General features: G+C 35.1%; 1 protein-coding gene across 6 annotated transcripts in view; it reads left to right on the top strand.

The window, feature by feature from the left end:
- The window catches only part of LOC132112844 (echinoderm microtubule-associated protein-like 1), a 67,036-nt gene that overhangs the window by 41,402 nt on the left and 4,595 nt on the right, over positions 1-21,039 (top strand). For 3 of the 6 annotated variants that reach the window (XM_059520538.1, XM_059520536.1, XM_059520540.1), the window contains 18 exons: positions 2,074-2,203; positions 5,199-5,333; positions 5,446-5,474; positions 8,184-8,210; positions 11,760-11,889; positions 12,421-12,570; positions 13,466-13,535; positions 13,725-13,835; positions 14,283-14,378; positions 14,500-14,634; positions 15,636-15,735; positions 16,097-16,248; positions 16,355-16,480; positions 17,591-17,722; positions 19,530-19,597; positions 19,884-19,972; positions 20,103-20,200; positions 20,473-20,560. In XM_059520538.1, the coding sequence (XP_059376521.1) occupies positions 2,074-2,203; positions 5,199-5,333; positions 5,446-5,474; positions 8,184-8,210; positions 11,760-11,889; positions 12,421-12,570; positions 13,466-13,535; positions 13,725-13,835; positions 14,283-14,378; positions 14,500-14,634; positions 15,636-15,735; positions 16,097-16,248; positions 16,355-16,480; positions 17,591-17,722; positions 19,530-19,597; positions 19,884-19,972; positions 20,103-20,200; positions 20,473-20,560 (1,866 nt within the window). The remainder of the gene's footprint in view (positions 1-2,073; positions 2,204-5,198; positions 5,334-5,445; positions 5,475-8,183; positions 8,211-11,759; positions 11,890-12,420; positions 12,571-13,465; positions 13,536-13,724; positions 13,836-14,282; positions 14,379-14,499; positions 14,635-15,635; positions 15,736-16,096; positions 16,249-16,354; positions 16,481-17,590; positions 17,723-19,529; positions 19,598-19,883; positions 19,973-20,102; positions 20,201-20,472; positions 20,561-21,039) is intronic. The other 3 variants (XM_059520537.1, XM_059520539.1, XM_059520541.1) reach the window with 1 other exon arrangement.

The raw sequence follows: 21,039 nt of genomic DNA, 5'->3' as shown, positions 1-21,039 counted from the left end.
ATATAGTTCTCTCTCACAGTTCTTTGAGTTTAGTGAGATTAACATTATAAGATGCTTGTTAGTGTGCTTAACAAACACTCTAGTCCTGATTACATGTAATGCTAGACTGGCAAGCTACCACATGCACACTGTAATATCTCTCAGAAATGAGAGACCTTTAAAAATCTCAAGAATTACTTAAATTTTGGACTAACAGACATGGAAAGTGGCTTGTCGCCTTAAATATCTTGATTCTTTGGTGACTGTTTAACAAAGCTTTACTAAATCCACATAATCCTTTGAACTGTAGGATAAAGTGAGTAATTAGTCACATTTCTTTACCGTCTCAGAGGTTTGAAACACACTTGCTGCTTTGATGTCAGACACTAATTAGCCAGACTGCATGAATATGTGCTACTAAATGTCAAACTGTGGTCCAAGACTCCTTAAACTAATAAAGAAATGTTTACTTTCATTGTACTTCAGCTAGCTCATGTTCACTTCATCTATTCCTCCGCCTGTTTGTAGTGTGTGCGAGAGGAGTCTGTTTGTAGGAGTCATGCTCTTTGCAGGCTGATCTCTTTGAAACAAAAAAAAATCCTCTGCTATTTCTCACTTGCGCTTTTGCCTCAATCTTTCTTTTATTTTTTTCTACTGTATTTCTGTCCCGCTGCCTACACATTCATAACACATTCAAGCAGATCTGCAGTGATGAATAAATAATAATGCAGAAGCATAGGGTAATGTAAACAAAGGCTCTCAAAAATCTTTGCCATCAGCAGTTAGACTGCAGTTGTGGATGCACTATTAAATACTTGAATTGCACAAAGGGATAATCACTAACCGAGACTTCTGTGAACAACAATTGCATTTTAGTCCATTTTTTTGTCCGTTCGTGGCTCAACCTATTGCAGGACAGTCTGAATAAGCAAGAAAACACTACTCTGGAAAACTTTGGTCACTGCTCTGTTCCAGTTATTCTTATATTGATTGAATTTGACATCTGGAAATGTTTCTGTGTGATGCATTAAACATATACTGTTCATAGGTGTGAGGTCAGTAAGATTTTTTTTTTAAATTATTTATTTATTTGAAAGTAATTAATAGTTTTATTCGGCATGGATGCATTACATTGATCCAAAGTAGCATTAAAGGATTGTATAATGTTAAAGAAGATTTGTGTTTCAAATAAATGCTGTTCTTGCAACATTTCTATTCAATGTTTCCTAAAAAAAAATATTTTAAACATGATAATAATAAGTAATGTTTCTAAAACACTAAATCGATTTTTGAATGGTAATTCAAATTAAGAAGAGTAGAATTAAATTTATATAAATTTAATATAAAATTAAATGCCATTTGTCCATGTGTGTTAGCTTTGTATTCATCTGTATGTTAATATACCCATAAACTAAATTTACTTTTATCAGATATATGCACTTAAAACTAATTTAGCTCTTTTTGGACAATGACACAAGAATATTGATGACACATCCTGCACTACACATTTATTTTTTGTCCAGTGATCTCTATATTCAAACTAAAACCACATCAAACTTACTAACAAATGATTGCTCATGACTATGACATTACAAAGGCTTTTTGGCCATTTAAAACAAAAGGGATAAGTCCCTATATATGTACCGCCCAGACGTCCTGTTTTAATAAGAAATAATTCTAAACAGGAAAAAAAAAATGTTCTTGTAAAGTGATTTAATAGAGCCTATGAGAATGTGAAGTTAACTATTAAAAGCTTGACATAAAGAGGAGCTTGTTTACAAAAAGAATGGAAACAACGGTAACACTTTAGTATAGGGCCCAATTCTCACTATAAACTAGATGCTTATTAGCATGTCTGTTATTAACATATTGACTGTTTATTATTACTTATAAAGCACATATTCTACATGACCGTATTCTACATTCCTAATCCTACCCAATGACTAAGTAAAACAACTACTTCTATCAATAAGTAGCAAATTAGGAGTTTGTTGAGGCAAAAGTTTAAAATAAAGTGTGACCAAAACAACAAGCAATAAACGTCTGACTGCAGTGCTGTGTGTAATTCTGCCCATGTGTCCTTCCATCTTTCAGCTAGACCGATGATTGCAGCCCTGCCCCTGAGACCCATGGTCAATAACGGTACTGTCCTGCCTAAGAAGGGCGGCACACTGCCCTCCCCCTCCAGCTCCAAGAAGGACAACAGCTCACCAGCAACCAAAAGGTAAGAGACCAAAAACTGATTCCACAAAAACATTTTGTTATGCCTGATGGGTGCAGACAATGTTTTTTTTAGCTTCAGACTTTGATTTTATCCAATATGAGGATATGAAACATGTTTAATATCTATAAGTCATATATTTTTGTTGAGTCACAACTTGAAAGCATGTTAGTGTGTGACCCTCAGCTTTTTAGTGTATACACGTTATGTAATGTATATCTGCTTTGATCTATAATTGACTGAAATCTTAGTCCTTTTCGTTTTAGAAATAAAGATGAAACTGTTAAAATCATTCTCAGTCAATTTACTTTGGTGTGGAGATAAAATTGTGTGTATTCTATGCTGTGCTGAAACATCTTTCAGTATAAAACATAGACAGAGCAGGAATATACACAATATAACAGTTTAATGTTTTGTCTTATAAAGGTCAGCTCACGTCTTTCATGATAAGCAACACTAAACCTGAAAGACACAGGTTCTCAAGTGAGTCAACTGTGACCTAAGCCCCGTTCACACCAAGAACGATAACTATAAAGATAACTATAAAGATAACGATATTAGCGGATTTGTCTGAAAAAAGAAAGTCATATACACTTAGGATGGCTCGGGGGGGAGTAGAACGCAGCCTAATTTTCACTTTTGGGTTAACTAACCCTTTAATTTCTAGTAATAACTTTCTCAAAGTTGACTTTTCATTTACTTGTAATTGCATCTTTATACATTACTGTTTAAAGGTTTGCACTTAAGATTTTAATGTTTTTGAAAAAAGTATTTTATGCTTACCAAAATTAAATTAATTTTATTAAAAAAGTAAAATATTGTGAAATTTTATTACAGTTTTAAATAGCGGTTTTCTGTTCAATATATTTTAAAATGTAATTAATTCCTAAAATGACAAAGCTGAATTTTCAGCAGCCAAAACTTGTATCATCATTGTCACTTGACCCTTCAGAAATCATTATAATATGCTGATTTGGTTCTAATGATTTTTTTAAAACAATTATCACAAGTTGCTTGTATGATACAAAAAGTTTTGCCACTTTTTTTTCAAGATAATGTCATTAAAAAAAGCATTTATATAAAATAAATCATATCAACTTATTTCCAGCCATATTTTTCAGAAATACATTGTTTTTGACCCTAGGAAGCCATGAGTAATAACAAGATAATTTTCCTTTCTAGAATCCATAAACCGATACTGATGTTATGATATTCAATAGCTTAAAATGTTCTGTATACAACTATGAAAATCAAAATTGCAATGAGAAAAAAGTATTTTTAATAAATGGACACATCATGCAGACAAATGAATGAATAAACAGAGGTTTATGATTAATAGACACAAGCCTAGCTGACAACCCCTGCTTCCCCCTAAGTGTCTTTGTTTGTGAGTGTCAACTGTATTTGTCATCCTGTGAGACCTGTCTGTCCCTTCCCTTCTACCCATCTGTTACGTGTTCTAGTCTGTCCCATCTGCCCAGGTTTCTTCTGAGGCCACCTTACAGGTGAGAGTTTTTTGCCTACAGGATCTCCAATCTTCTAAAAAGTGATGTGAACTACTGATATTTTTGTAGTAAAAATGTTTTAAAGCCATTATTCAAGCTTAAAACCTTAGCAAACCGAGTCTGCGGTTCATCCATATTCTGTGGAGGCTGTTTGGGGATCCCACAGGAAGTACCACTGCAATGGGAGATAAGCTTTGCTTTGATTCTTGTGAAACTGGGCACTCTTTTGCTTGGTCATTTTTTTTTTTTTTTTTTACGTTCTCTTCAGGCACTCTCTCATTGCAGCCTGTAAAGGTTCTTTTCCCATCATGCCTTGAAGTGAGAGCTTGCTTGTATGCCTGAAGTGCCGTTATTGACAAAAAGCCTTACAAAGCATGAAGATCCTGCAGCCTATTTAACACGGGATAACACCATCGGCCAATGGCTGGGCCAAATGAACTTTAGCTCTGCAGTCTGGATTAGACTTGAGCCTGGCAACCAGTGGACTGCTGATGGGCTCTTTTCTTTTGTTGACACGTTTTAAAGGGCACCCAGTCTCAATTCACCCCTTTCTAGTACACAAAGACACAGCAAATCAGGGCATGAACATGTAACAGAGAAAAAAACTAAACATATAAAACACATTTCTTCTGGAATATGTAATGGTTGTTTGCTGTGTCTCTTTGGGGAATTCTGGTGCTCAGTGTCTGTTATAATTGGCTGTCACAGTATTATCTCTACATTGCCATTTGCTTTTTTCTGTATGAATGCTTACATGTATGCTTCCTGTTTGAGGTTCAGAATATTGTAGGAAAAATTTAAGTTAACTTATATTTGGAGACAGATACAATATTGCAATCTATATATATTTGTGTACATACATAAATGTTGCAGTATTAAGGTTATTTGTTTAAAGAATTGAATGCTTTTATTCCAAAACACATTACATTGTTTAATAGTGACAATAAATGTTACTTACATATCGTATTTTAAATTCTTTATTTTTGTTTATGAAATAATCCTGAAAAAAATTATACAGTTTCCACATATTAAGCAGCACAACCGTTTTCAACATTTATAATAAGAAGAAATGTTTCTTGATCATGAAAACCAGCATATTGGAATTATTTCTGAAGGATAATGTGATGCTAAATACTGGAGTAATGGCATCTGAAAATTTGGCTTTGGCATCACAGGAATACTAGTTAACATTTTAATAATATTTCTCAGTGTTTTGCTGTATTTTTGATCAAATAAATGCAGCACCAAAGTTTTGAAACTTTTTCTTTAAAAAATATGAAACAAATGTTAATACTAATTCAAGCAGGATCTTTAATGAATCATTAATTAACATTGTGTGCATTGTATTTAAAAAGCAAATGTCATATTTTCCCATTGGCTATGTTTTATATTTTATATGTATTTTAGCATTATCAAGTATTGTTGCTGTTTTGTTTTGCCTTTTCTTGTGAGGAACAAATTGATATTAATATCTTGCCTTTTGTCATTCATAGCACTGTGAAAAGGACAAGTTCTTCTGAGCAAGTCGGCCCCAACAACAGGAAAGACAGTGGTGTGGACTCCAAAAACAATCGCACACGCGCTGGTTCCACAGGGAGCAACTCCAGCGGCAAGAAAGCCACAGAGAAGTATGTAAATTAGTATGTATATACGCTTTTATGCCCATGAAAAAGAGCAACTCATACACTCAAATTACACAAGCACATTTAGATGACTTTCTTCCCTTCTCAATTCCTGCAGCAAACAGAGGGAGCCTGTTTTCAGCGCAGGTAAGGGTCAGGTGTCCTGTTCCTGTGTGATAGAGTATGTGTCTCTGAACTAAGACTGGATCATACAAGCAATGGTTATAGTGCCATTCTTCTTTTGGACCGGACTTTCCAGAAAGTACAGGCTCTTGCCAAATACATGTCCTCAAAAGAAATGGCTGACTAACCAGATGTCACTTTGTTTAGCAGCAGTGCAGCTCAATTAGAAGGTGGACAGATGTTACAGTGGCGCTGTGGCGAATTAAGGGAAACTCATTAAAAAAAGCGATTTTAGAGATTTCTGCTTGTGTGATCTCCAGTCATGGCTCATGGAGGTACAATATTTGTTTCAGTTCATTTCACCATTAAATTATCTGTTATTCTTTTGTCAGTAACACATCATCTCTTCCTCTGTTAATTTTGGTGTTCATTTAATTTTACTTATTTTCTATCATTTTACATACAACCCGAATTCCGGAAAAGTTGGGACGCTTTTTAAATTTTAATAAAATGAAAACTTAAAGACTTTCAAATCACATGAGCCAATATTTTATTCACAATAGAACATAGATAACATAGCAAATGTTTAAACTGAGAAAGTTTACAATTTTATGCACAAAATGAGCTCATTTCAATTTTGATTTCTGCTACAGGTCTCAAAATAGTTGGGACGGGGCATGTTTACCATGGTGTAGCATCTCCTTTTCTTTTCAAAACAGTTTGAAGACGTCTGGGCATTGAGGCTATGAGTTGCTGGAGTTTTGCTGTTGGAATTTGGTCCCATTCTTGCCTTATATAGATTTCCAGCTGCTGAAGAGTTCGTGGTCGTCTTTGACGTATTTTTCGTTTAATGATGCGCCAAATGTTCTCTATAGGTGAAAGATCTGGACTGCAGGCAGGCCAGGTTAGCACCCGGACTCTTCTACGACGAAGCCATGCTGTTGTTATAGCTGCAGTATGTGGTTTTGCATTGTCCTGCTGAAATAAACAAGGCCTTCCCTGAAATAGACGTTGTTTGGAGGGAAGCATATGTTGCTCTAAAACCTTTATATACCTTTCAGCATTCACAGAGCCTTCCAAAACATGCAAGCTGCCCATACCATATGCACTTATGCACCCCCATACCATCAGAGATGCTGGCTTTTGAACTGAACGCTGATAACATGCTGGAAGGTCTCCCTCCTCTTTAGCCCGGAGGACACGGCGTCCGTGATTTCCAACAAGAATGTCAAATTTGGACTCGTCTGACCATAAAACACTATTCCACTTTGAAATAGTCCATTTTAAATGAGCCTTGGTCCACAGGACACGACGGCGCTTCTGGACCATGTTCACATATGGCTTCCTTTTTGCATGATAGAGCTTTAGTTGGCATCTGCTGATGGCACGGCGGATTGTGTTTACCGACAGTGGTTTCTGAAAGTATTCCTGGGCCCATTTAGTAATGTCATTGACACAATCATGCCGATGAGTGATGCAGTGTCGTCTGAGAGCCCGAAGACCACGGGCATCCAATAAAGGTCTCCGGCCTTGTCCCTTACGCACAGAGATTTCTCCAGTTTCTCTGAATCTTTTGATGATGTTATGCACTGTAGATGATGAGATTTGCAAAGCCTTTGCAATTTGACGTTGAGGAACATTGTTTTTAAAGTTTTCCACAATTTTTTTACGCAGTCTTTCACAGATTGGAGAGCCTCTGCCCATCTTTACTTCTGAGAGACTCTGCTTCTCTAAGACAAAGCTTTTATAGCTAATCATGTTACAGACCTGATATCAATTAACTTAATTAATCACTAGATGTTCTCCCAGCTGAATCTTTTCAAAACTGCTTGCTTTTTTAGCCATTTGTTGCCCCCGTGCCAACTTTTTTGAGACCTGTAGCAGGCATTAAATTTTAAATGAGCTAATTAAGTGGATAAAAGTGTAAAATTTCTCAGTTTAAACATTTGCTACGTTATCTATGTTCTATTGTGAATAAAATATTGGCTCATGTGATTTGAAATTCCTTTAGTTTTCATTTTATTAAAATTTAAAAAACGTCCCAACTTTTCCGGAATTCGGGTTGTATTTGGTTGAAAAGCAAATAAAATTTGGTGGTAGAAAAGGATCATAATTAACATTTACTATTATATATGTATAGTTATTAAGCATAGAAACGTCCGAATTATGTAAATTACTCTCTCAGTAGAGAGAACAAGGTCTTTTGAAGTAAAAAAGCTTGACATTTTCAAGGTCCAACAGGCATTTATAGCCATTGTGTTTATCTATTATTCATCGGTTCCGGTCAGAAGCTGTGCAGCTCGTTTTCTGAAAGAGATACAAAGGAATTCAGCTGAAGGTCTTGGGAACGTCAGAACAAATTTGATTTGGTGTCGGTGTAAAGGCAGAGCGTTCAGTGTGTGCAGCCATATGAGGCAGAATAAAACAAGCCGTTCTGCCTGAAGGCGACATTTGCATGTTCCTTACTGTATATGTGACCCAGTTACTGTATTTAACTGTGCCCAAGATTGAGGTCATAAAGACAGCAATTCCAGATGTTAAATATACAGTACACCAAATTAACCAGTGGATTTGTTAAGTAGAGCACTTGACGAATGAAACGAGTATCCCGGAGGAGCTTGTAGAGTAATTACCCAGACATGGTGAGCTGGGATCTTATGAGCAGAGATCTGTTTCCATCAGCAGTTTTCTGCCATCTTACGTGATTGTCTTTGTCTCTGTACCTTCACAAAGGGATGCGACGTGTGACGCACTGCAAAGGTAGGCACTGTTTGTCAGCTGTCCCTTGCATGAGCAGCTCTGTGAACACAACTTAATTCCCGAAAGCCAGAGGGAAGTCAACAATTACAGATTGAGGGCAATTATGACTCCTTGCTTAAAAACGCAAAGACAGCTGGTAGAGTTGAGAATGATTATTTATGAACTGCCAGATACTTTATGAAGCCATTTTTCTTTAAAGACCCTTATTAAACAGATTTTTATTAATAAACAGGAAATTACATCATAGTGGGGACCCCTACAGACTCTCATGACTGTGAGTCAATGTTAATAAATTGCTTAAAACATCAGATAATTTGACTTTATATTACAAGGGAATGTTAATGTCAGATGTAAAAAAAAACAATTGACTCTATGACAAATAATAAAGACAGGGTACACCAGGGTTAGTATAGTTAACTGAAGCAAAAACTATAAAAATGTACTTTTTTAGTACAGAATTAAAATAATAATTATAGAATTAAAATAATTATTAACTAAAATAAAATATATTCATATAAAACATAATAATATTTTAATATTAAATAAAATTAGTTAATATTTTTTAACTTGATGTATTAAATCATAAATCAATATGAGTCATTAAATGTAAACGCTTTTTAAAATTATTATTATTTTTTTTAATACTGTATGAAACCAACATCAATAGAGTACATTCCTAAGAATTGGGTATATGTTTTAAACTAGACATTTAAATGATTTTTGCCACCAAACTTCGATTTTATTGGGTCTTAAGAGATTTCCTACTCCTTTTTATTATGGTTGTTTCTGCTGTAATAAGCACATAATGCCCCGTTATACAGTTTATTCTAACGATTCCAGATGGGACAGTAATCTAGCAGACTTTGTTAGCTCTGGCTTCATATTAAGGAATCAGCACACACAGAGCTGTCTTGCGTAAGGGATTGGGTTGATTAGATAAATGCGTGTGTGATAGAAGTTCCCACCCTTCCTCCAAAAAATGCTACCCTTCCCAATAAACTAATGCACACTCTCTGTAACACCCTTCTGAGTGATGCCAACCTGTGGTTGATTGCAGTGGTGCTAAAACACAGGCTGTTAACTCTTGAGTGATGCTGCTCTGACAGCTCCTGGGTGTTTTGCTCACTGCTCATGGCACTTGTTTTTCACATGCACCATGGGAACCCAGCACTCTCCTGCAGTCACACAGCAGCACACTGAACAGCTTTTATTCCAGTAGTTTATTGCTGCTTTTTTCTCCACATACACGTATTTGTTCTTTCAGTCCCGTAAAGGGCATTTATCATCCTGTGTCAACCAGCTTTATTTCTCTGAAACTGGAATGTGGTGTTTATCATAAATCTGAAGTTAAATGTCATGCTGGTTTGTGTGCGGTGTGTCACAGTTAGTAGAAATTATTTTCCCTAAACTGTTGTCTTCAGTGAATGACTCACTATACCCACTATGATTTATAATCACAAAATCCTTGTAAGGCAAACAAATAAAAAACAAAACCAAACCTCACTTGGGTGGTTGGAGTAATATTTTTTCAGAATACATTTTATCAGTTTATTTCCAGTATTCATGGTTTTCCTCGATCAAGATAACATTCAGTTTCCCATGCGCTTCTCCTTCCCATCAGCACTGCAAAAATCTTTTTCATAAGCAGCATTTTTTGCTTGTTTTTTTTTTTTATAAAACAAGTTTAAAAAAATAATAATTGAATGAATAAAAAACTATTAATGTCCTCCCTTTGTTTTTGTTTTTTTTGTTTTTTTTTTAGAAAATGCATTTTGAATATTTTTTTTATTTTATTTATTACTTTTAGTGTGTTTCTATAAATTATTTTTACTCCCTCATTGGTTTAAAGCATAAATGTCTCTAAATGTAAATTTTTACAAAGACAATTTGAGAAAAGAGAAAAGACCATTTGCTAGAATAGTAAGAAACACAATTTATTTTGAGATATATTCTCTGAAAATGTTCTCTGTATTATCTTCTAAAGTAAATTGTTGTTGCTTTATGGAAATTTTACTGCAAATCAAGAAAAATACACACTGAGAAAAAGATCATTTTGCAGTGTAGTTTCTTAGTTTTGTGGACGCCTTGTCTTCTTGTTATTATGGTGGTATCTAAAGCTATTGGACAATATCTGATGATTATACTTCATCCCACCTCTTCACCCTCTCCCGCACCCGTCCTGTCCAATTTGACCACTTCACCTTGTAGTAACTGTGCAGATCTACCTGCACCGACCGTCAAAAAGGACCAGATCTGCTGAGCCCCCCAAATCTGCATCAGCTGTACCCTCGCAGTCCACCAACACACCATCAGAGACCAAGGTTTTGCCTGACAGAGCGGCCCGACTCACAAGCCGAAATGTCCCTCCGTTTACCCTTCCTCTGAGGAAGTGTACTTCTCAGTTAGTCCACACACCTCTAGATATGCCCTCTTACAGGACTCCAATCAAATCTCCCAGCCAGTATTTTCAGATATGTTATTAATCAAAACAGCTGTAATATTAAACGTAATCAGGTGGAGTCTTTTGTTCAGTTTTTTTTTTGATTATGTCTTTTTGAGTTAGTTTTGTTTCATGTTGTGTGTATTACTCTGTTCACACTTTTGTCTTTTTGCTTTTGAATAGGTTTGTTTTGTTCATTTGTGCATTTTAAAAACTGTACATTTCCTTTTCCATTGTGTTTGCATGCATGCCTATCTGTCTATTACTAATTTATCAAACTATGAAACTGCTGCATTCACGTGCTTCTGCATTTGACTTTGCTTGTCTTTTAAATTGAGTGTATTTCAAATACTGTACGTAATAAAATGCATTAAAGCATTTCCTTTAAATCTCACTGATCTAATGAATTATTTTCATAACATAATATATATACTTCTAAACATTGTTGCAATTCCTTTCTAATCTTCCTTTTGGGATAACAGCTTTTAATTTTGTTTTGGATTAACATTTAATCACATTTTAAAATGTACTAACATTCAAAAATTTGGGGTCAGTAAGATTGTTTCATGTTATAAGTCTCTTAAGCTTACATTTATTTAATCAAAAATACAGTGAAAATAATGTTATTGTGAAAAATTAATGCAATATAAATAACTATTGTGATATATTGTAAAAAGTAATTCATGTGATGGTAAAGCTGAATTTTCAGCATCATTACACCAGTCTTTAGTGTCATGTGACTTCAGAAATCATTTTAATTTGCTTATTTGCTGCAAAAAAATAAAATAAAAATTAATCAATTAGTCAATGCTGTTAACAGTTGTGCATACATTTTTAAGCATTCTTTGATAAATTGAAAGTTCAAAAGAACAGCATTTATTCTAAATAGATTGCTGTTACTTTTGATGTTCATTGCTGAATAAAAGTATTAATTTATTTCACAAAAAAATTAACAGGTAAATAAAAGAAATTGTACTAACCCCAAATTTTTTTGTGATTTAATATTGTTTTACTCAAAATTGGATGACATTAACCACAACAGATGTCCCAGCGATCCTACACTAACCCATGCATTTTCTTCCTCTAAACATCTGCGTTGCTTTTTCTAGATGAAGGGTATGTCAAAATGTATTTGAAGGGACGACCCATCACCATGTACATGCCCAAAGACCTGGTGGACACATACTGCCTGGAAGTGAAGGCTGACTTGCCTCCTAAGAAACTGAAGCTAGACTGGGTGTATCCTTTGCTGCATTTATATTAATTCTTGTATTGAACACTCATTACTGTAAGATTGAATTAACTGTTGATTTATTATTACACAGAAAATGAGCTGATGAAATGCCATGAGCTAAGTGATGGATATGGTTTCTAGGTCCAAGTTATGTGTTACAAGATTATTCTGCATAATATTAGGCTTCTGAAACATGGACCTCAAAATGTATTATTCACTGTGATGCACTAATTCCATATTTACAATCCAAGTTGAATTTGTAGGCATGAAGGATTTCTCTCTGGCTTTGCTCAGAGTGGAATTTTTTTTTGTATCTTTTACCCATAGTGCATTTGGTACATTGCCTAAAAAACAACTTTGTAGACAAGACTGAAGAATTTATGATATCTAAAGCCCAACAAAATAAATGATTAAGTGGTCAGCTGGCATTTTTACAGAAATACATTTTTTTTACATTTTCCTTCCACTCTTCATAGCTGAGGTTTGTTCCTGATTTAGCTCATCGACGGTAGTTTTTGCTCTTGACTATGACCCAGCTATGGTTACCGGGGCCGTGACTGTCGATCCAACCTGTATTTGCTCCCGACGGGGGAAACGGTTTACTTCATTGCATCTGTGGTTGTGCTGTATAATGTGGATGAGCAACTACAAAGACACTACACTGGACACACTGATGATATCAAGTGGTGAGACTTATATTTCTGTTCATGTGACATCCTCGTCTATTTGTTCACCGTAGCATACACTGATCTCAAACTCTGTAAGATCTTTTTGTCACCTCAAAACTGCCTTATCTAAAGATACTACAGCTTAAATTATTATTCAGATATTCTGCATAATTTTTCACATTTATGCTGAATACACAATATCTGAGCAGTGTTGTTTAATTTTCTGCTTTGATGTGCAATTCTACAGAACATTTATCATTAGCCGTGTTGCTGAAGTTTATTATTCATTCCACCATCATCCCTCAGTCTATATTTTGCCTCTGTGTTACACCACATTAGTTTTGTGGAGGTCTAAGAGACCTCAAGGACATTTTAAAAGTTTAGAATTACAGTTAATGCATTGTCCTTTATGCATAAATTGTCAACACATTAGTGATGTTGTGCTTAACATTGACGTTTCAGATTCCTGTTTATTTGTTTTCCTGTTTGAATATCCTATTCACATTTTAACCTTTGCTTAATAACACCATTTAATCTTCATGAACAGTTATGTCTTTTAAATTAACACTTTTATTCAAGAAGGGTGCATTAAATTGGTCAAATGTTAAAGTAAAGACATTTATAATGTTACATAAGATTTCTTCATTGTAAGTTGTATGCTGTTTATTGTATGTCAAAGGCCTTGAGCAAGAAAAACATAAAGAGAAACCATAAACCAATATGTTTCCTGTGTTTATGGTCTGTCCTGTGACTCATAATGCTCAAAGTCATAAGAGAAGTCAAAGATAAATAGTGTTGTGATGGCACTAACTCGCAGAGACAAAAATGTGACATGTCTTCTCACTGCTGTGTCCTCGGCTCTTCAACAGTCCCAGCTGCCTACGTCTTTCACCTCTTTTGTCTTTTCCTACAGCCTCGCTGTCCATCCTGATAAAATCACCATAGCAACAGGACAAGTGGCTGGCACATCCTCAGATGGAAAAGTAAGATCAGTTATTTTAAACCGGTATCAATCATGAACATGAATAGCATATTGCTACTTTAATGGGCTTGATCCAGCCAAAATAAATCTGCTAATTATTGTATGTGCCGCATGGCTCTGTCATAACAAATTTGGTTAAATGTGGTCGAATTGGTTTAACATGCTCAGTGAGTCTTTCTGTGTCTGTCAGCTTTTGGCTCCTCACGTGCGAGTGTGGGACTCTGTGAGTTTGAACACGTTGCACATCCTTGGAGCCGGCTTCTTTGATCGAGCTCTGGTTTGCCTTTCCTTCTCAAAGTCGGTAAGAACAAGTCACTCTGTATTATGTTAGCAAACAAACGTTCTCATGTGAAACCTCAAAATACAGCTTAGAGAATCATCAAGCAAACCTGTCTTTACTATGAGTACTGGGTGGTATTTTCTGTAGCCTGGTCAGTTTAAAGGGATAGTTCACCCAAAAATGAAAATGTAGTCATCGTTTACTCACCCTCTAGTTGTTCCGAACAGAAGATTTATTAAAGAATGTTGGCAACCAAACAGCATTGACCTACATACTATGGGGGGGGGGTTGTTAACTTTTTGGTTAACAACAATCTTCAAAAGCAGAAAAGAGAAACTCTTACAGGTTAGGAACAACTTGAGGGTGAGTAAATGATGACTGAATTTTCCTTTTTGGGTGAACTGTCCCTTTAAATACATCTGTCAAAAGAGGTTGTGAGTGATCAAATTTGAAATTTCAAACATTCAGAACGGAGGAAGCTGGTTGTGTGTTGTGGACGACTCCAATGACCACATTCTGTCTGTGTGGGACTGGCAGAGGGAGGAAAGACTTGCTGAAGTCAAGGTGAGTGCTATTCAGGATAGATATTGAACAGATACATTAGCAATGTCAACAAGAGGTGTGCAGAAATCAACTCATTCCCTTTTTTTTGCTGCTTCATGATTTTCTTTCTCTGCCCTCACAGTGCTCCAATGAGTCAGTCTTTGTTGCTGATTTCCACCCGACAGATGCTAATATAATAGTAACCTGTGGAAAGTCACACCTTTACTTCTGGTCATTAGAAAAGGGATGTCTTGTGAAAAAACAGGGTCTTTTTGAGGTAATCTGTCATAATCCTTTGTTGTCAAATTCAGTGAATCTTTCACATTTGATTTAATCAAATTGCATGTTCGGATATGGTGAAATGTGCATGTACATCATATACACTAGCAGTTGAAGGTTTAGACACATCTACTTATTCTTTATTATTACAGTTTTATACTTCTAAGAATAATAGTGGGGTCATCAAAACTATGAAATAAACTGACGTATGTGAATTATATTGTGTAGTAACCAAAAATACAATTAAAACTATTTAGCTTCTGGTGCATAATGGGATTAACTAAAAAAAATTATAACTAGAATTTTACATTTGTAAAGAAATGTATGCATTGCTATTTGTAGTTGGGAAGATTTTGTAATGTTTTTGAAAGAAGTCTCTCCTGCTCACCAAGCCGCATTTATTTGATTAATTTTTATTTTATTTTATTATTATTATTATTATTATTATTATTATTATTATTAAAATAGCTGTTGTTTATTTTAATATTTTTGTATTATATTAATAATTAAAAATATTATTTATAGAATGTAATTTATTCATGTAATGGCAAAGCTGATTTTTATTTTAGCAGCCATTACTCCAGTTTTCAGTGTCATATTATTTCTTTTTATTAATGATGGAGTTGTACTGCTTAATATTTTTGTGAAAACCATGATGCATTTTATCAGGTTCAGGTTTATCAAGTTCAAAACTACAGCATTTATTTAAAGTAGAAATTTTTCGTGACATTATTAATGTCTGCACTGTCAACTTTTAGTCAGTTTAATGCATCACTGCTAAATTATACATTTCTTTAAAAAAAAAAAAAAGAGTTTAAGATTAAGCCTTTTATTAATTCAAGATCCTGAGAAACTTAATTTAAGTTAGATGTGCCCAAACATTTCACTGGTAGTGTAGCTGTGGAGTATTAAAAACATGTACCGTAATCTCTGTCTTTGTGTGATACATCTATTGCATTTTCTGCTTTAAAAATAAAGTCATATTTATGTTTCTTGCAGAAACAAGAGAAGCCCAAGTTTGTATTGTGTGTGACTTTTTCAGAAAATGGTGACGCCATCACTGGAGACTCGAGTGGAAATATACTTGTGTGGGGCAAAGGTAAAAGAATAAAAGGTTTATTATTATGGTGTTATTTATTGATTCATTTGAACATCATCTTCGATTGAACTGTATAAAATATCTTCTTTATAAAATACAATTATGAATGCTGTACATCATAACAGCTGTGTGTTATCTAAGGTTGATCCTGCTGCCAACAAAAGATTCTTTATTAGTGATAATAAGAAACTGTGCTCTGGCTCCATTTTTACACAAAACAATAAGACTCTTTTCATGTAGCCTGTGAACACCTTTGATCGTCTGATATACTGATGACGATGATGATGATGATGATGATGATGGTTTCCATTTTTGTAACGGTTGGTTTATATAATGCATGTTTTCTGGTCATGGTTCACAGGATATAATCGTATTAGCTTGGCCATTCAGGGAGCACATGAGGCAAGCGTCTTTGCACTTTGCATGTTGAGAAATGGGACGCTGGTCTCAGGCGGGAAGGACCGTAAACTCGTCTCCTGGGACGAAAATTACCAAAAGATTCAAACGGTGGAGGTAAGGTATCATTTTGCAGTATGCAGTATGCATCTGTATGCTTGAATAGTAGTACCAATCAAGCAGGCAGCCTTAATTTACCAGCTATTTTGTATATAACTCACAGGTGCCTGAGTTATATGGCCCTATTCGGACTGTGGCTGAAGGACGGGGACAAACGGTTCTTATTGGGACTACCAAAAACTATGTCCTGCAAGGCAACCTGGATGGAGAGTTCATACCCATCACCCAGGTGAGTTAACCAGTGTAGGTACAATACGCTTGTGTAACCAGGTGTGTCGAGAAGATACTGTATATAATAGACATAACATATGGAATTATTAACTTATTAAATTATAGCATAATTATTAACTAATTTCTCATATCATTACAGAATTTCTCTGTACTGTTTGATATTGTATATATATCGGATATTGATTATGCTCATTTCTCATGATTTTAACATTTAGATGAGACCTCTTTCTTATCCTCTAACATTCAATTGAATTATACTAGAATAATAGTAATTATAATTTAAAATAAAACAAAATACTTTTAGTATATAATATTTAGCATTTAATGAATATTTTATATAACATATTTAATAATATATTACAACTATAAATAATATTTAATACATTTTCTAAATATGTTAATAAATAAATCTGAAATCTTTAGGATATCATTTTATTATGATAAAAAGAATGTCCATTTTTAATACTGAACATTTAAATGTAGTGATGAAATTTGCTATTTATTTTATTTTTTCTATGTTACATTTTTTAATTAAAGGTGTTTTTTTATATATTTAAAGTATTTTAATTAAATTATTTACAAAGTAATTATTAGAGAAGAACTGATCAGTATTGATCAATATTAGGTATATATTTGATATTTATTAAATACATTTACACTTACATAATATTAATCTTCAAAAGTAAAAATTATTGAAATATTTTTAATAACAAAAATTCTATATTAAATAATTTAATAACACTTAAATATTTTGCAAATCTCAAAACGAAAATCCATTTTCATACTGTGCATTATAATGTTGGGATGCCTAAATTCACTTTTGTTGGTATTATATAAAATAACAGGAAATAATTATTACCTTATCAGTATGGGCCAGAATATTAATATTAGAGCATCCCTAGCAGTGTTCTCTAGATGTTGAAAATGTTTTTTTTAGAAGAAAGTTTATTCCCTTCTCTGTTGCAACAAAATTAATCATTTTAGACTAAAAGGCTAATTCAGTTTGAGGTTCTAAAACAGCTTACATTTGATTTTGAAACTTTCTTTCAAACTTCAGTTCAAACCAGACTGATTTCGCCCACACTGATGTTGCCTGTTTGATTGTCAGGGCCACACAGATGAGTTATGGGGCCTGACTGTACATCCTGTGAAGCATCAGTTCCTCACCTGTGGCCATGACAAGCACGTCTGCATGTGGGACTCTGCATCTCATCAGCCCATCTGGACCAAAACATTGGAGGTGAGCAGCCCGGCTCGAGAGCTTTTACAACCCGAATTCCGGAAAAGTTGGGACGTTTTTTAAATTTTAATAAAATGAAAACTTAAAGACTTTCAAATCACATGAGCCAATATTTTATTCACAATAGAACATAGATAACATAGCAAATGTTTAAACTGAGAAAGTTTACAATTTTATGCACAAAATGAGCTCATTTCAATTTTGATTTCTGCTACAGGTCTCAAAATAGTTGGGACGGGGCATGTTTACCATGGTGTAGCATCTCCTTTTCTTTTCAAAACAGTTTGAAGACGTCTGGGCATTGAGGCTATGAGTTGCTGGAGTTTTGCTGTTGGAATTTGGTCCCATTCTTGCCTTATATAGATTTCCAGCTGCTGAAGAGTTCGTGGTCGTCTTTGACGTATTTTTCGTTTAATGATGCGCCAAATGTTCTCTATAGGTGAAAGATCTGGACTGCAGGCAGGCCAGGTTAGCACCCGGACTCTTCTACGACGAAGCCATGCTGTTGTTATAGCTGCAGTATGTGGTTTTGCATTGTCCTGCTGAAATAAACAAGGCCTTCCCTGAAATAGACGTTGTTTGGAGGGAAGCATATGTTGCTCTAAAACCTTTATATACCTTTCAGCATTCACAGAGCCTTCCAAAACATGCAAGCTGCCCATACCGTATGCACTTATGCACCCCCATACCATCAGAGATGCTGGCTTTTGAACTGAACGCTGATAACATGCTGGAAGGTCTCCCTCCTCTTTAGCCCGGAGGACACGGCGTCCGTGATTTCCAACAAGAATGTCAAATTTGGACTCGTCTGACCATAAAACACTATTCCACTTTGAAATAGTCCATTTTAAATGAGCCTTGGCCCACAGGACACGACGGCGCTTCTGGACCATGTTCACATATGGCTTCCTTTTTGCATGATAGAGCTTTAGTTGGCATCTGCTGATGGCACGGCGGATTGTGTTTACCGACAGTGGTTTCTGAAAGTATTCCTGGGCCCATTTAGTAATGTCATTGACACAATCATGCCGATGAGTGATGCAGTGTCGTCTGAGAGCCCGAAGACCACGGGCATCCAATAAAGGTCTCCGGCCTTGTCCCTTACGCACAGAGATTTCTCCAGTTTCTCTGAATCTTTTGATGATGTTATGCACTGTAGATGATGAGATTTGCAAAGCCTTTGCAATTTGACGTTGAGGAACATTGTTTTTAAAGTTTTCCACAATTTTTTTACGCAGTCTTTCACAGATTGGAGAGCCTCTGCCCATCTTTACTTCTGAGAGACTCTGCTTCTCTAAGACAAAGCTTTTATAGCTAATCATGTTACAGACCTGATATCAATTAACTTAATTAATCACTAGATGTTCTCCCAGCTGAATCTTTTCAAAACTGCTTGCTTTTTTAGCCATTTGTTGCCCCCGTGCCAACTTTTTTGAGACCTGTAGCAGGCATTAAATTTTAAATGAGCTAATTAAGTGGATAAAAGTGTAAAATTTCTCAGTTTAAACATTTGCTACGTTATCTATGTTCTATTGTGAATAAAATATTGGCTCATGTGATTTGAAATTCCTTTAGTTTTCATTTTATTAAAATTTAAAAAACGTCCCAACTTTTCCGGAATTCGGGTTGTACTTACATTACTGTAATGTCATCTCACAGCTCACACATCAGTTTCTTGATATTGAAACCTTGTCACTACTGCAGCTGTAATGAAATGAGCTCTGCTGCTCCTTGGGCTGAGATGTAACCGTATTTGTGTTGACAGGATGTTTGATTGATCATGTGTGTGTGTTTCCCTCACGGACAGGACGCCACTCAGTCGGCCGGCTTCCACCCTTCTGGAGCGACCGTTGCTATAGGAACGCAGACGGGCAGGTGAGGCCATTTCTTTTCATCAATGGGGTCCCTGACACATCATTAAAATTCAAAAAAGGGTCTAATAGAGTGTTACATGGAAGACCCCAACACTTATTATTATGCTAATGCAACACAGGAACACGATATCATCCCAGCGGCATTGTTCAGCTGTCTTTGATTTCTTTTTCTTCACTAAGAATCCCGATAATGGCTTTGGATGGAGGGTCTAACGTTCAATATGTTTCAGGTTTCTTTAGACCTGTGTGTTTAATATGGTCCTTTCACTCATTATCAATCTGTGCAGGTGGCTTGTCCTCGATACCGAATCGAAGGATCTTGTCACGGTGCACACGGACGGGAACGAACAGCTGTCGGTTATGCGCTTTTCTCCAGGTTCGAGTTAAATCTCCCAGCAGCCTTTTCTCTGCTTGCTGGGAAAACATTAGGGTGTTAGCCAAAAACAAGCAACTCATTAAAGTCTCTGCAATTGATTAAGTTGAAAACCCTCAGTTATTCTTTCCAGATGGTAATTTCCTCGCGATCGGGTCACATGACAACTACATCTACATTTATGCTGTGGCAGAAAATGGAAAGAAATACAGTAGAGTTGGAAAGTGCTCAGTAAGTATGTGTGTTTATGCAAAGATTTGACTTATAGATTACCATAGACCACACATGAAATAATAGACTAGCTGATTCTACCCGTGTTTTTTTAGTATTTATATATTTTTAATTTATATTTCAGCTTTTTATTTATTCATCTAAATGATTTTCAATTGTTTTAGTTAACAATAAACGCTGCCACATTATTATTTCTGTACAAACACACATCTGTCTCCTCAAATTAACGTTGTTTTTCAATGTTTGTATCCACTGTCTGTTATTGCTCACAGGGTCATTCTAGTTTCATCACACATCTGGATTGGTCTGTGGATTCTCAGTACTTGGTATCCAACTCAGGGGACTATGAGATCCTTTACTGTGAGTATCTATAAGTATCTTTACTGTGAAAGCAGAGTGAAATAGACAGTTGCACTGACAGTTCATTTGTAATTCAATCAGGGCATTTGAATAAACATCGGCTTGCCATCATGCCATTATGGCTAAATTGAACTGAATGTACTGAATAAGGATTTTTACAAATCATTTTTACTCAATTTATATCCTATAAAATATTAAAATTTATAAAAATGTGTATTTGTGATTAAAATATAAAACACTATATAAACGTGTTATAAAAATGCCCTTTTAAGACTTTACTACATATTTTTCCAGCTCTGTAAATTGCACTTATAAAATCAGGCATCCTCATATATCCATGTTTTCCAAGACTGTGGGAACCCTGATTCTTCAAAGAAAAGAAAAAAACTTGTTGAGGAGTGAATACAAATAAGTAACATCATTGGCCCTAGCTTAATGGTATTTTTTTCTAATTTTTAAACATTTCAGGTCATCTTGAG

The sequence above is a fragment of the Carassius carassius genome, chromosome 32 (genome assembly GCF_963082965.1).
Source record: "Carassius carassius chromosome 32, fCarCar2.1, whole genome shotgun sequence".
Classification (NCBI taxonomy): Eukaryota; Metazoa; Chordata; class Actinopteri; order Cypriniformes; family Cyprinidae; genus Carassius; species Carassius carassius.
Note: the sequence above shows the minus strand (reverse complement) of the source record. Positions and strands in the feature narration are given on the sequence as shown.